Here is a 17240-nt window from a genome sequence, read left to right on the forward strand (position 1 = left end):
GCATGTAGGCTATGTAAATATATCACATAATAATGAAGTTACTTTTTAGTATATCTGAAATATATTAACTTGTAATATCAATATAATATCAAATTACACACTAGACAAAAGAATATTAAAACATAATCATTTAAAATGTACATTAAAGTAAAACTTTCATGGACTTTTAGTTTTGTTTTCATCAGGCACATGTGTTTCTTTGTTTTAGTTTCCCACCAGTCATCAGTTGCCATGGACACTCATCAGATCATCACACCTGTTCGTCATCTCCTTATTATCACTATGTATTTAAGTTCCTCACCTTCTCTTTGTGTTTGTCGGTTATTGTTTGTTTGTGTGTGTGTGTGTGTTCTTGTATATATGGTTTACGAGGACACTTCCTGTGTCCTTGTAAACCTAATGGCTTAAAAAACATTTTTGAAATTCAAAAAATGCAGACAGTTTTCTGTGATGGGTAGGTTTAAGGGTAGGGGTAGTGTAGGGGGATAGTTTGTACAGTATAAAAACCACTACGTCTATGGAGAGTCCCCGTAAACCATATATACAAGTATGTGTGCTGCCAATTGCTTTCAGCTGAAAGTAGCTAAAACTGGTCGCTAAATGTTACTAGATGATGTCATACTGGTGAGTCCACTGATCTACATTAATATAAATATAGATCAGGCAAGTCACGGAATCCAGATAAGGTTTTTCCAAGAACTTGCTAGATTTGTCGCTAGGCTTTTGATAAAAGTCTGAAAAGGGGCGGGTACACTTAAGAGGCCTTTTATTTCATTATATATATTATCTGCAAGTTGTCACAACTACATTCAGTTTAGTTTGAATTAGTTTCACTTTCATGGACTTTTAGTTTGTTTATCATCAGTTTCCTTTGTTGCCAGTCATTAGTTTCTATGGACATTCATTCAATCAACACTCATTCAATCAACACACCTGTTCACCCTTGAGTTTGTTATCACTGTGTATTTAAAGTCCCCCAAATAGTTTTTTTTTTTGGCTTTTAGTATGACTATGTTAGCCTTTAAGGGTTAGTTCACCCAAAAATGAAAATAATGTCATTTATTACTCACCCTCATGCCGTTCCACACCCGTAAGACCTTTGTTAATCTTCGGAACGCAAATTTTTTGTTATTTATTTTGTTGAAATCCGATGGCTCAGTGAGGCCTGCATAGCCAGCAATGACATTTCCTCTCTCAAGATCCATTAGCGGTTCGAAGCACCAAAGTCAGCAGTTTTCAGCAGTTTGGCGGTTTGACACGCGATCCAAAACATGATTCGACACAAAAGATTCATAACGCTCCGAAGCTTAATGAAGCAGTGTTTTGAAATTGGCCATCACTATATAAGTCGTTATTTTGTTTTTTTGGTACACCAAAAATATTCTCGTCGCTTTATAATATTAATATTGAACCACTGTACTCACATGAACTGATTTAAATATGTTTTTAGTACATTAATGGATCTTGAGAGAGGAAATGTCATTGCTGGCTATGGAGGCCTCACTGAGCCATCGGATTTCAACAAAAATATCTTAATTTGTGTTCTGAAGATGAACAAGGGTCTTATGGTGTGGAACGGCATGAGGGTGAGTAATAAATGACATGATTTTCATTTTTGGGCGAACTAACCCTTTAAGGTTATCTATAAGCTAGTGTGCTTCAAAACAATGACAAAATTCGCATTCAAAACTTAGTCTCTCACTTCCCCTAATATGGATCAACGATTCTGATGACATCACCCTGCACTTCAGCTTCTCATCAGATTTTCTGTCCAATCAAATGCTCTCTAGAATCTGAAGTGTCCCGCTCCTTACATTATAAATAGACACTGAAGCGGTGGCTGAAATCGGTCACTTGTTCACACACTTACTGCTCTGTATGGTGAATGGCAAATAATAAACAATAGGCTATAAGGGACAGGGAACGCGTCAGTCAGTGTAAATATGCATGCTGAAGACATGAAAGCACAGAGCGGATCATATGCACGAGATGGCGCATACCACAAAACATATCGGACCTGTTTGAATTCTACACAGAATGCTATATTTTAAAGCGATACGGAGGAGATTATAGGAGGAGAAACGGTTAGACAGACCTGGCCTTAGAAACAGCACTGACGAGTAGAAGAGAGAACATAAATTAAAACACTTTTCAATCTATACATTTTTAGCATGAGTATGTTCACTGTTTTGCTTTAGCAACAGTTTCATATTAAATAGAAAAGGGGAATCTATTAGACTGTGGCTGTCATAGGCTGTCAAATGTGACTTTGCTGAGCTCAACGGCTCTTGCTGAGCTAAACTTGTTAAACTCTATTGTCTATTTTTAAAATGGGGAGGAGATCCTTGATACATCCCACCCTGTCTTCCTGTTTCAGTGGAAATTACATAAACACATAATTGAAAAACTGCATGTTTCAAGGCACTTCAGTGGGCCTTTCAGTTTCATTTGTGTTTGCTCCTTTCTGGATTATATGTGCTGTGTTTAAAAACCTCATTGTTAAAGGGTTAGTTCACCGCAAAATTTAATTTTCTGTCATTAATTACTCACCCTGATGTCGTTCCAAACCCGTAAGACCTTTGTTCATCTTCAGAACACAAATTAAGATATTTTTGATGAAATCTGAGAGTTTTTTTTTTTTTTTTTAATCTCCCATAGAAAGCAATGTCATTTCCCTCATTCAAGGTCCAGAAAAGTAGTAAAAACATCGTTAAAATAGTCAACGTAACTACAGTGGTTTAAACATAATGTTATGAAGCGACGGAAATTTTTTTCTATGGGAGATTAAAAAAACATCTTGGATTTCATTAAAAATCATCTTAAATTGTATTCCGAAGATGAATGAAGGTCTTACGGGTGTGGAACGACATGAGGGTAAGTAATTAATGACAGAAATTAAATTTTTGGGTGAACTAACCCTTTAATTTGAACTACCTTCATCTTCCTTGGACTAAACGTGACAAGTTTTTTTTAAATATACTTCTAAGATTTGAACTACACTACAAGTACAAATTCAAAACTATTAAGCACACTTATTTTTCACAAGGGTGATGTGGAATGTAGGACTGTAGGTAAATGTAGGTGAAACATGGGTTTTCTCAGAAAAAAGAAATTGACATAATAATAAAACACACATGGTTCACTTTAAAAAAAAAAAAAAGTCTAAAAGTCTAAACAACATCAATTTCTTTCAACACTTTCTTAACACTTTGCTAATAAGCACCACATTAAGTTTGTTCACTTATTTTCTGTGATATTGTCAGCTTCAAATGGTTGCAGGCAACAATAACACCTTCAGATCAAGTTGAGTTTGTTGGCTTTATATGCAATAAATGAACCCAAACTCTTTAGTCTGTCGGCATACTATTTGGTTTGGAATGAGCCGTTTACAAAATTGAATACAGCTTAAGCAAGTGAGCAAATATAAGGCCTGTGCTGAGTAATAATGGGAACTGTTTCTCTTTATTACACAAGTTCGTGGAGGAGCTTAATTTTATCACATGGCCACCAGCAGATGTCACATTTCCACAGAGGCAAGCTATTCCTTTGTGGGAACCTTAAAATTAGTGATATTTTACACCCAAATCAAATTACTGATTATTTTTCAAATATTTTAAATACTACTCTGCTAAATTAGTAAGGCCACGCTGCTATTAAAATCTGTTTTGTACCTTTTATATATACTGACGACCACCTAGGCTAACACAGGTGGTAAATAATTATATAGACATATAAGTCAATGTCTGAATGAATTACATTTAATGTATTAGCCTATGTACTTTTGAAAATCCGATTCAGACAAAAATGCCCCCCTATATATCATATATCATCTTACTAATCGCACATTAGTCAAAAACATACAGTCAATATCAGTAATCTGCACTGGTGGTATATGACATTATACGGAGGGCCGTGCAGGGCTCTCACTGCTCTGACAGCGCCACACTGCGCCTCTTCTGGTAGTGTGCGGAATTATACTATTTTACCTCAGCTGATTTGCTCGCCATCTTGACATGAACATAAACATTGATGCCCTCTGCTCAATGATCGTACTATTACCTCCAAAGACCGAAAAATTGACACCACATTACCAAAACAGCCTTAATCCTTTGTCGCAGCATCGAGAAAACGGGAACTAAATGTGTAGGCAATCATTGCGCACGTAGCTGAACATACATGTCAGTATAATGTGGGTTTCTTGAGCACTTGGTTGAGGTAAGATGTTTTTTTTTCCTAATACGAGGTTTCATCTATATCTATTAAACTCGGAAAAACGTTAACGTGTCATAATTTAATATGTAAATGCTCCGTTAGCTCAGCGCTGTTAGCGAGCTGCCATGGCAACTGATTATGTACGCGTGTTTACAACCCTTCTGCTGGCATTAATGCGCTCTTTCCTCTATTAACACGGTCTTTTTAATAAAATCATCATTAATTGCTTGAAAACATGTGCTTTTAGATTGATAATATGGTTAAAGTGGTGTTATGCTTGTTATATAGCAGATATTGTAACACTTAATTAGAATTATTTTTAATAAACCAGGTCAGAAAACAGCTCAGGTGACAATCAAAATGTGATGAACTATAGAAATGACACACGTTTTAGTACAGGGACTAACTTTTGGCAAATGACAATATTAAGTCTGTTCCTACTGATTGATGAAAACTTGACATACTGACAGATGTCATGGGAGCATAAAATAAGTAAAGCATTATGAGTACAGTGTTATTAATAATGCATTTATCATTTTTCTGTAGGGATGGGAGACCTCGGAGGACCCCCATCTGCAGAGTGAGGGAGAGAGTCTAACTGTAGGTTACAGTAGAAATGGACCAGGACTATGAAAGACGCCTGTTAAGGCAAATCAACCACCAGAACGTCCCGGAGGGCCACCTGTCCAAGGTAAGCATGAAAAGATCAGTAGACCTCTGTTTATCTTTTAACTTGATAATGACATTTTTTTTAAAATACATTTTTTAGCTTTGTGATCAGGAAAAATATAGCCATATTTCTAATAAGATTTCTATGGAAGCTTGTTTTCACCATGGAGTAAAAATATAAAAAGCTAAGGTAAAAAGGCGACTTTTTCCTGAATTGTGAGATATCTTAATTGTTTTTACACAGCGTTTTTATTCAGAAAATATATTAATGGACATTTTAAAAAAGGTTTCTCCTGGAATAATTTTAGAATTTTTATCATACATTTAAATTGAATGAGTCTATATAATTGTTACTATTACTATTGTTGTTATTGTTATATATGTATGTTTTTTCATAGTGATTGTTAATTTTTTTTTTAAATATATTTTTATTGAGCAGATTCTTAAAAGACAATATTAGATGTATGGCATAAAGGAAAACATCACAACCTGCTGTTTTCTTTTTTTACATCCATAGAAATAAATTAAGAAAAATTGTTAAATTATTGTAAACAATGTATTGAAATTACATTGTAATCATAATTATTTTTTAAAAATTGAAATACTGAATATAGCCTTTGCTGCTCCTGATATGGCATTAAATCATAAATAATTAAAATTACCGCATGGCACAAACTGATTGGCTTCTGCTGATCCTGCAGCCAATGAGATTGCTTGTTCAATACTTAAACAGTCTGGTTCAGTGTTTGCTGTAGGCTAAACTGATATTTTGTGTGTGTGTGTGTGTGTGTGTGTGTGTGTGTGTGTGTGTGTGTGTTTTTGTGTGTGTGAAAAGACTAACATGGCTAAGACTTCAATCTTTTCAAGATTTTTTTAAATGTGTGAAACTCACAATTCTGACTTTTTTCTTGCAATTGCAAGTTTATATCTTGCAATTCTGACTTTTTTCTCAGAATGCAATTTTTCTCAGAATTGCAAGTTATAAATTTTGAGAAATAAAGTCAGAATTGAGAGGAAAAAAGTTGCAATGACCTTTGTTTTATTCCGTGGAGGGAACGCTTCCATAGATTTCTAACCATATAAACAAAATTTTTATGTCAAGTACTTCAATGCAAGCAGTTCATTAACATGCAATCTCAATCTGAATAATTAGATTAATACAGATTGTGTAAAAGCAGATTTACAGTAATAAACAGGAATATAACAGTGTTAATGTAGAAGAATTAATCAATTATGAAACAAATTGAATTTCTGCTGTAAAGCAGCTCTATGGATGGCCATAGTGTCAGTATTCAGCTCAGTTTAGTTCAGTGTTTATTCAGTGTCGATGATACAAAGTTAGTGTCATTATCCAGCTCAATTCAGTTCAATTTTTGTTCTTATCTGATAGTGCCAGTGCAGTTGAGTCAGTAATATTAATGAATATTAATTGTCTTTTAAACCCCAGTGTGGTGTGTGATAATATGATTAGATCTAGAATAGAATATTAAGAAACATATTTTTTCAAAAAAGAATATTTCATTACAGGACATTACATTTTTGCACCAGAATTTTGAATTTCAGAGACTTTTTTTTTTTTTAATTCCACTTTTGATTTGTATTAAGTGTATGCATTAAAAAGGCAAAAATGTTATTTAGCAAAGCATGTAAATGTTACACATAATGATTGTGTGTTCCAGTTATGTATTACTGTTTGTGCAGTCAGGGTATGCAGCGTGCAGTCCGGTTACGGTGAAATCAGGAGACAGGTTTATCCCCACACGTGCTGGGAGCAACTGGAGCATAAACTTCCACTATGCCAATGTAAGTTACCATTCATCTGAACTGTTTACACTCATCCACAGTAAAAAAAAATTATGATTAAAGCCAGTACATTATTGTCATTGCACTGCTACAAACTCCCATTTATTTTTGCTTGTTTGTTTGTAGGAGAACTGTTGGTCACCCAATCAGAATCAGCGAGCGAAGGATGCTAGTACAGACACCGGGAAAGGTGAAGTCATTCTGCATCTTCTTCAGTCATGAAACTGTAGAGGACGCAGACTGATAGGTCCTTTACATGCAGTCTGCAAGCAATCACATCATTACAAGCTGATTGGCCTCTGATTCTGCAGCCAATGAGATTGCTTGCTTAACATTTGGTTTAGTGCTTTGGTTTAGTCTGGTTCAGTGCTTGCTGTATGCTAGGTCTAAAGTTTCATTGTCCAACCCCTGTATGTATATATATGTATGAAACAAAAAATATAAATATTAGAAAAAAAACATATTTACAGATGCTGTGGCGTATGCTGCACTGCTAAGGAATGAGCTGTTGGGAGCAGGAATCGAAACCGTGCCTGATCCTCACACAGATGATCGTCGACACACCATTCTCACACAGGACACACACAGCCTCTTCAGGGTGAGCCCACTCAACACACTGTACAAGTTTACATGACACTTCCATGTGAGACTCATTGCCATGTAAAAAGCATGTTTTCTGCTTGTTCTCACATTTGAGTTTATAGAAGTTGTAGAACTTGACTCTTGTTGTACAACTCTTGTTTTTCTTATGTCTCTCAGTACACCATCTACACAAAGAGAGTGCCTTTTGACAATGAAATCTCCCCCTATTCCCTCTCTCCTCTCAGTAACAAAAGGTATCATTCCTCTATAATCTCTGCATTAATTCAAAATATAATTGAGCCCATGATAATTTATTGTGTTTCATTTACTTTAAAAGAAAAAACACATAAAATGTTTAAAAATGTATCCTCAATTAAGTATGAAGTTTATTTTTCTTCCCATTTTGGCAAATTGTTTTTAGTAAGTTTAGATTTTTTTTTTATCATAAAAGAAGACAAATATACAGAGCCCTGCACATGACATGTGGGGGTGAGCGACAAGATATAGTGGTCACAAATGAAAAATTAATTTCTAAAACTTAGGGAACAAATTAGTACACTGTGGCCACGGTTTAACTAAAACGAGAGAATGAATGAATAAATGAGGCCGATTTTGATTTCTTCTCCTGCATGCCATGTGTGGGGCTCTGTACAAAAATACTGATTATGAAAATTATTTTTAGCTGTTTATTTTTAGATGTTTATAACAACAGAAAAACAATGTGACTTTTTTGTACATTATTAATTTTATCCATATATTAGACATGCCTGTGAATTTTTTTATAAAATTTCACTGGGATTAAACTTAAACTAAATGTTTATTTGTTTTTGTCTGCAGTCACAAACTATTGCGTTCACCCCGTAAGCCAGCACGCAAGATTTCCAAGATCCCGTTCAAGGTTCTTGATGCCCCAGAGTTGCAGGATGACTTTTACCTCAACTTGGTACACTTCATTTACAAAGCTCCATGTTGTTTACAAATATTAAATAAGTTATTATTTTTACTTTAATTTTGCAATAATGACCAGCTGACTTTAAGAAATTGCTTGCCTGGGATAAATGGCAGTTATATAGTCTAGTGGTCATTATACAAAAATATTTAACTGGAGAATGTCACAATTGACCAGTCAGAAGTATTTCAAAGAATTCTTTAAAATACTCTTTTAACACTAACCAGACATGAGATTTTGTCCTAACCAGCCACAACAGCGGTATGCGACAATTATATTTTAGAAACGGTTTCTATTTCTGTGACATCGTGGCTGGAACAACAACATAAAAAGTATGGCAATGATAACTCAGGTACTGATTATATGCTTTATGTAAGGGATAATGTACATCCAGCTGGTTGTTATCTCAGAATAAACCCCGACAGGGTGATCAGGAAGTCTTGCATCAGCCTGACGGGGTTTATTCTGAGATAACAACTGGCTGGATGTACATTATCCCGCTTATTACACGGCTACTTGCCACATAAGTAAATAATTAGACACGAAATATTGATCCGAGTTGTAATATTTTATTAGCTCTTTAAACACAAAGCTTCAATGGAGAGAGCAGTTGCTAGCACGGCAAGTTCAAACTAGACGGACATTTAAGGGATATATGGTACAATCACACCACTTATTAAACGGCATTTTGCCACATAAATAATTATGGGGATAAGAGATATTGATCTGAGATGAAACTCTTTTAAAATCGTTCGTTATCTTATAATCCAACAGTGTACAAAACAATAGTCACAAAATGGCAGCAGCTGCGTTTGTATGAAACGAGAGAGTCCACAATACCAGATGACATGATTAAATGACTGTACACTAAATATTGATTTGACTGAGTTTAAATATTTTATTTGCTCACCAAACGCAAAACTTCCACGAAAAAACGTTCCTAGCAAGCGTATAGCATTACCCAGATGAGCCTGTGTTATCTGTTTTCAGCAGTTGTTATCGGGGAATAACATACTGCTGGATACCGCAATTGACCAATCAGAATCAAGTATTCCACAGAGCCGTGTAATAATTAATGTTAAACCTCTGGTGCTGCTCGGGTGGCGGTCAAAAATGACAGATTTTTTTATTTTTATTTCAATGAAATAAATGTACTATATTTTACTATGTTTTTTAAATTTTATATATTTTTCAAAACATGTTTTACACTAAAACTATGAGTAAATCAAAGCCAAAAATTGAAACAAATTTGAAGTTGATATTTAAAAAAATGAGCTTTTTTCATTTTTGACGGCAAACAATACAAGCGTGACTTCAATTCATATGGATTTATAGACCATTTAACCTTTTCGCATCATGTCCATGATTTTTTATTTTGGTTCATATAGCAAGTGGCAAAACCTTTACCAAGTTTCGTAGCATTCCGATGAAATAAAAAATTCTAAAACCAAAACGTACAATTTTTCAGTAAAAAAAAAAAGTCCGAACAGCACCAGAGGGGTAAAAGAATTTAATGTGAGTATATCATTTTGTGCGACAATGGATAATTCACCTCAGATCTTGAAAATAAATGAAAAGGAAAGAGAACGTTCAAACTGTGAACTCAATGTGAACAAATAAGTGTATTCTATGACAAAGATTGATTCAATCATTCAATGTGTACTTTTAATAATGTTAAAATGGTGTAGTGCGAGTAAAATTGCGTAAAATTGTAAAATTGCGAGTGCAGCGAGTTTGCCGAGAGACTCCGCCCACTCGCTGTTCTGATTGGCTGTGATTTTTGATTGATTTTTGTCGCTTCCTGTTGTCATGTCTGGTGTCACTGGAATCTTATCGCATCGCGTCTGGTTAGGACAAGATGGAATGGTGCTATATAGTCTCCATAATATGCATTTCTTTCATACAAAGGATCTTAACATTTGCGGTGGAGTGATTTGATTGAAAATGTTTGTGAACAGGTGGACTGGTCAGCTGGAAATCTCTTGAGTGTTGGTTTGGGGGCTTGTGTTTACCTGTGGAGTGCCTGTACCAGCCAGGTATGAGACGGACTTTAAGGACACACAGTCACATACGTGATCTGGTGTAACTGTCAGTAATGAGTGTTTCATTTTTACATTTTACAAACTTACACAGGTGACGCGGTTGTGTGACTTATCTGTGGATGGCGATTCTGTGACATCAGTGTGCTGGAATGAAAGGGTCAGCACAAACCTCTTATATGCTATATAAAAATTTAAAACTTGTGTTTTAATTTGTGCTTTGTATTTATTGAGGATAATATTTACTTCTTTGTTGTTCTTTCAGGGAAGTCTGGTGGCTGTAGGGACTCATAAGGGATTTGTTCAGATTTGGGATGCAGCTGGAGGGAGGAAGTTGACCAGTTTGGAGGGACATTCAGCACGCGTAGGTTTGTGTCATATGAAAATCATTTACAATGATGACTCACCCTCATGTTGATTCAAACCCAATAAACATTTGTTCATCTTCTGAACATTTACCATATGTTCGCTTATCAATGTAAATAAATAGCTAAATTAAATCTGTTCATCATATAAAGCGATCGTGTCTCTTCAGAAGATTGGATTAAACCTCTCGATTCATATGGATTTATTTTGCGTTCTCTTTATAAATGATTTGAAGTGTGATTTAAGTTTTGGGTAAATAGACATTCAGTGGAGCGACAGAAATCTCTCAGATTTCATTAAAAATATCTTCATTTGTGTTCCAAATATAAACAAATATCTTATGGGTTTGGAACTTTAAATCATTCTCAGAATAATTCAGCAGATTTTTTTTTTTCACTAAGAGAGCTAAGATTTTCATAAAGAATAAATAATCTTCATATTATAACAGTTTCAGTCTCACCTCCTCTCTTGTCTCTCAGGAGCACTTGCGTGGAATGGAGAGCAGCTGTCGTCGGGTAGCCGGGACAGAGTGATTCTACAAAGGGACGTGAGGACACCTCCTCCTGTGGAGAGACGTCTCCAGGGCCACAGGCAGGAAGTGTGTGGCCTCAAGTGGTCACCTGACCACCAGCACCTCGCCTCTGGAGGGAACGATAACAAGGTTAGGGTGTCATATAAATGGGATAATCTGATTACTAGACATAATTGAACATACAAGACTTGACTAAGTTGGCTGGGAACATGGTTTGACTTTTTGTCGAGTGTAAAGATTTTAGGTTTGTGTACATTGCATTTATACCAATTTTCACACATTTTTTTTTTTTTTTTTTACAGAAGTGGGTAACACTTTATTTTACAGTGTCCTTGTTACACATGTTGTTGTTGTTACTGTAGTAATAACTATAGATTATGCTTAATTACAAGTAACATGTCAAGTTATTCATGTCAAAACTTCACCAAATCAAAATCATGTGGTGTGACCAAGATGCAGAAAATAACTTTTTATGACAAGGAAAGGTTAGTTCAGGTCATAAAATGTCATGTGATGCGACTTCCCAAAATTGATATTTATAAATTAATAATTTATGATGTTTGTAAAAAAAAATACTTGACTCACGTGTATTCAAAGTTTGAGGAATATATGTTATTTTTTGCTTGATGGTTAGACCAATTAGATTTTTAGAGTTAAACTTCTTGAAAAGGGTATAAAAGTATTTTAAAATCAACATTCCTCATAAAACAAACATGAATACAAAGAGTACATCCTTTTTTCTTATTGTGGAAATACGTCACAACACTGAATGGTTGCATCTTCTGGTTCACTGGGACTGGAATATTCGATTTCCACATGTGGGTGGGCATGAAACGCTCCTTTCCACTGATTGGTCAACCAAAGATCAGCATTTTCCATCATCAGTTCTCTTTGTGCAACAGAATATTAGTCATCCAGCATTTTTAAAGTGTTTATTACAGCTATATATGTCAAGGCACCTTTTTCTAATTTTTCTGCTTTCAATGCTCTCACTATGCAACTTTTGGCCCTCTAGCGGTTTAAAAAAAACTCTGGAATTTTGCGGAAGGACATTATTTTTGTTGTTCTTCGGCTCTGCATGACTGTGCAGATAAAAAAAAAAAAGACCCTTCACAATAGATGATGCTTTACAATGAACTCTGTTGGAGAGCTACATATGGCAATTTATGTGTTCAATAAAATACCTTACTCTCCTGTTGAGTAATAAAAACACCATCTCCACGTCACTTTTGCAACATTTCAAATCCCTCAGTTCTTGCCATCTCTGAAAAGCCAAGCCGAGCTCTGTCACATTCTATTTTTTGCCAGCAGACTCTCCTCTGTTCAGCATTTTTTTTTAAAATGTGTGATTCCCCAGAGGTTCGAGATTTAGCTGCTCCATGTCAACCTTTCTCACTCATTGTGTCAACTAACCTATGCCACTCCCACACCAAACACATCAAAGTAGCCGGAGCAACTTTTCTTTATTTACAGATATGACGAGACAATCACGGGTGGGTGTTCGCAATTTCCAACAAAAACCATCCTGACAGGTCTAAAATCTAAACACTTATAATAGGCTTACCATAGTGAATCAGGGTAAGACAAAAACACGTTTTGGAAGAAGGATTGATGATGTATGGACTCATTATTTAATTTTTTTTTTTAATTTTGAACCAAAAAAATGACATAGTACCTTTAAATCAAAAAACGAATGGTACATGGACCATTTTAGAGTACCGATTTCAGATTTATTATTATTAAGAGTCCAACTCAAATTAAGACCTTTTTTTTTTTGCAAAACAAATTAAAAAAGAACTAATAAAATTCAGTCAAAATAGCATGACACTAAACAAACCTGTGTGCTTTTTTTCTACTGCTTTAGTTATTAGTGTGGAACAGCTCCAGCCTGCTCCCCGTACAGCAGTACAGCGATCACTTGGCAGCTGTGAAGGCCATCGCCTGGTCTCCTCACCAGCACGGCCTGCTGGCCTCCGGAGGGGGAACGGCTGACCGCTGCCTTCGCTTCTGGAACACTCTGACCGGACAAGCATTACAGAGTACCGACACCGGCTCACAGGTCTGCAACCTGGCCTGGTCCAAACACGCCAACGAGCTGGTAAGAAAAGCAACTACATTCTCAGTCAAGTCATGTAAAAAAATTTTCCCATGCTGGTTTCACCATTGATGTCCATTAGGTCAGCACACACGGCTACTCTCAGAACCAGATCCTGGTGTGGAAATACCCATCACTCACCCAGGTGGCCAAGCTCACAGGACATTCGTACCGAGTGCTTTACTTGGTAAGTGTTTTATTCGGATCTAGTAATCTATTTGAAATAATGTGGAAATTCATTCATACATACAGTTATTTTATATACAGACAAAAATCTCAGGGTAATACAACTTACAACTGTTCTTATAATGAAGAAAAAAAGACTAAAAGAATAAAATTCTTGAAAAGAAGACTTTATTGACCCTACATAAATTTCAAGGGCCTCTAAATTATCAACATGATCAAAACTGCTAAAAAAAAACAAAACATATTGTTCACAATCTTCTACATGCCTTCTGTCGTATGATTGATAGTTTATACTTTTTCAGCAAGTAAAAGGCCTTTTAGAATAATTGTAAATCTTCCACCTTCAGTTTGTGGTACTCGTGTCGTAACGTAAGAATAACTTTTATCTTGTTAGTAATATTTTCAAATGAAGATATACTGGACTAAAGCAACTTAGGTGGACTTAGGTTTACTGGATTATCCATACATTTTTATTTTATTTTTTGAGAAATCATGCTAAAATATGAGTTTCAAATATGATACATCAGGATTTTGAGGAACATTTATTTGTTAATTTCTCAATCATCATTGTGTTGCATTGCATTTTGCTTTGCCCCCACAATAAAAACTACAGAGCTTTGATGATAAAAATAAGCATTTAAAAATCATCTTACTAAGACAAATTATTGGGAGATATAGGCCTTAGCCTAAGCCAGGATTAGGCCTTAGTTTAATTAGGGTATTTAAAGGGTTAGTTCACCCAAAAATGAAAATAATGTCATTTATTACTCACCCTTAAGTCGTTCTACACCCGTAAGACCTTCATTCATCTTTGGAACACAAATTAAGATATTTTTGTTTGGTAACACTTTAGACTAACTCACGCTATGAAGCATTAGTTAAGCATTAGTAAATAGTTAGTTCATCATTTATAAAGCATTAATAGACATTAGTAAGCAGTTTATAAATACACCTATAAATGCTTTGTTCTTGATTTATAAACATATCTGCAATGTGTTTAATAGATGTATTTTCATACTTTATTAATGATCAATTTATAATTTCTAAATTAAGTATTACATTATTTACAAACCAGTTATTTAAGAGTTGTCAGTGGTTCATAAGATCATTTATAAAGTGTAAGTAAATGAATAATAAACAATTTAAATGTACATTTATGCATCTTATTATTTAGACATATAGTAATAGTTACTCAGTGTGTTAATAAATGCTTTATTAATACATATTCCTACTGTAATTCATGATTAATTCGGGTAGTTATAAAACATTTAGTAGTTATCAGTTAACTATTTTTGTGAGCTCATATAAAGTGAGGACTATTCATGCCTTGTAAAGCTTTTATAAATGAGATATGTATTTATAAACTGCTTATTAATGTCTTAATGCTTTATAAATGATGAATTGACTGTTTACTAATGCTTAACTAATGCTTCATAGTGTGCAGTTATTATAAAGTGTTACCTTTTGATTAAATCCGATGGCTCAGTGAGGCCTGCATTCAAAGCAATGACATTTCCTCTCCTCTAAAGGTACTAAAAACATATTTAAAACAGTTCATGCGAGTTCAGTAGTTCTACCTTAATATTATAAAGCAACAAGAATACGTTTTGTGCGCCAAAAAAAACAAAATAACGACTTTTCAACAATATAGTGATGGGCAGATTTCAAAACATTGAACCTTTATGGATCTTGAGAGAGGAAATGTCATTGCTGTGAATGCAGGCCTCACTGAGCCATCAGATTGTGTTCCAAAGATGAATGAAGGTCTTACAGGTGTGGAACGACATGAGGGTGAGTAATAAATAACATTATTTTCATTTTTGGGTGAACTAACCCTTTAAGTAGCTTTATTAATATTTAAGTTATTAATATTTGGAAAACTCAACCAAATCAAAGTCATGTCAAGATGCAGAAAAAAAATCAAACAGGAAATTGTCATAGAGTGTAGTGACTCCTACAGACCCTCATAACTGTGAGATATACAAATCTGCAGCAACTGCATGATTCTATAATGTCAATAAGGACCACCTTGTTGAATCTATGCCACAAAAACAAATCATCTTTGGAACACAAATGAAGATCTTTTTGATGAAATCGGAGAGCTCTCTGTCCCTCCGTAGACTGCCTTCACAACTAGAACTTTGACACTTCAAAAAGTTCATAAAGAGATCGTAAAACTAATCCATATGAATTGAGTGGTTTAGTCCAAATTTTCTGAAGAGACTTGATCACTTTATATGATGAACAGATTTAATTTAGGCTTTTATTCACATATAAACATTGATCAGTGAACATAAATAGAAGCTCAATCGAACCTGAATGACGCACGAGATACACCTCTTCCGGAAGCTCAAGCGTGCTGCATGACACACAAGAATGAACCTCATTGGTTACGCAGCATGTTTGAGCTTCCAGAAGAGGTTTGATCTCGTGCGTCATTCAGATTCGGTTGAGCTTCTATTTATGTTCACTGATCAATGTTTATATGTTAGTAAAAGCCTAAATCAAATCTGTTCATCATATAAAGTGATCGATCCAGAAAATTTGGACTAATCCACTCAATTCATATGGATTAGTTTTACAATCTCTTTATGAACTTTTTGAAGCGTCAAAGTTCTAGTTGTGAAGGCAGTCTAAAGGACAGAATGCTGTCAGATTTCATCAAAAATAAATTCATTTGTGTTCCAAAGATGTTTTTTCTTATTATTGCTTATTTTCTTACCTTTGTTTAATCGAATCCAATAACAAGGAACATTTTCCAAGTATACAGACACCGTGGATGGCATGGTTGTCTCTGGATCCAGTTTTTAATTAAGTACAAATGACCGGCGAAGACAAAGAGTAATCAAATCAAAGATCTGTAATGTAATAATGTTATCCTGTGGTAATTCAGACACACATCAGAAGTGAATGTATGTGTCTGGTTGTGTACAGGCGGTGTCTCCGGACGGTGAGGCCATTGTAACGGGAGCAGGAGACGAGACACTGAGGTTCTGGAATGTCTTCAGCAAAACACGCTGCACCAAGGTCAGGCTGAAGTGTAACATTTAGACATGTAGCTCGTCCTGCACCTCACTGTTACCTGTTTCACATTCTTTTCTTCTGTCTCCAGGAATCCAAATCAGTGTTGAACCTGTTCACCAGGATACGGTAATTCACAGAAGTCCATCCAATCACGTGAACGAATGAAAGCCTTGAACTCTGTTCTGTGTCCTTACTTCAACTCTAGACCACTGACAGAGAGAGAGACCCCAGCACTTCCTCTACTCTCACTTTTTTTATTGAGCAGATTTCTGTTTTACCCCATAAAAATGAGTGAGGGCTTGTTGTTTATGTTAAGATTCAGTCAGTTCTTCTTATTATTGTACATTGTGGATGTCCAAACAGATGTGCTATTGTATACGTAGAAGTATTAATAGAGAAATGAACCTATATGACCTGTATTGTCATTATCATGACTTCAGTCATGAGGTTATACAGAAATGGCTTATGAAAATTTACATATTTTATATGTGTGTATCAAAACAGATCATGAAATCTGTGAGAAATAAATACACTTAACACTAATCCTGTCGCTTTTTATGTTAAACAGACAAAATGATATATTTACTGTATGTACACTACTGTTCAAAAGTTTGGGGTCAGTAAGATTATTATTTTTTTTTATTAAAGAAATTAGTACTTTTCAGCAAGGAGGCATTAAATTGATCAAAAGTGACAGTAAAGACATTTATAATGTTACAAAATATTTTTATCTCAAATAAATGTTTTTCATTTGAAATTTCTGTTCATTAAAGAATCCTGAAA

The 17240-nt window shown here is 34.9% G+C and overlaps 1 protein-coding gene across 1 annotated transcript; it reads left to right on the forward strand.

The window, feature by feature from the left end:
- The first annotated feature begins 3969 nt into the window (after positions 1-3969).
- fzr1b (fizzy/cell division cycle 20 related 1b) lies at positions 3970-17000 on the forward strand. Its single transcript, XM_051917857.1, has 15 exons — positions 3970-4215; positions 4759-4903; positions 6583-6684; positions 6811-6874; positions 7155-7282; positions 7444-7520; positions 8104-8209; positions 10174-10251; positions 10349-10414; positions 10520-10622; positions 11100-11281; positions 13017-13250; positions 13330-13434; positions 16368-16460; positions 16546-17000. The coding sequence occupies exons 2-15, from the start codon at positions 4829-4831 to the stop codon at positions 16585-16587; spliced, it is 1455 nt and encodes a 484-aa protein (XP_051773817.1). The 5' UTR covers positions 3970-4215; positions 4759-4828; the 3' UTR covers positions 16588-17000.
- The last annotated feature ends 240 nt before the right edge of the window (positions 17001-17240 follow it).

The sequence above is a fragment of the Ctenopharyngodon idella genome, chromosome 2 (assembly GCF_019924925.1).
Source record: "Ctenopharyngodon idella isolate HZGC_01 chromosome 2, HZGC01, whole genome shotgun sequence".
NCBI lineage: Eukaryota > Metazoa > Chordata > Actinopteri > Cypriniformes > Xenocyprididae > Ctenopharyngodon > Ctenopharyngodon idella.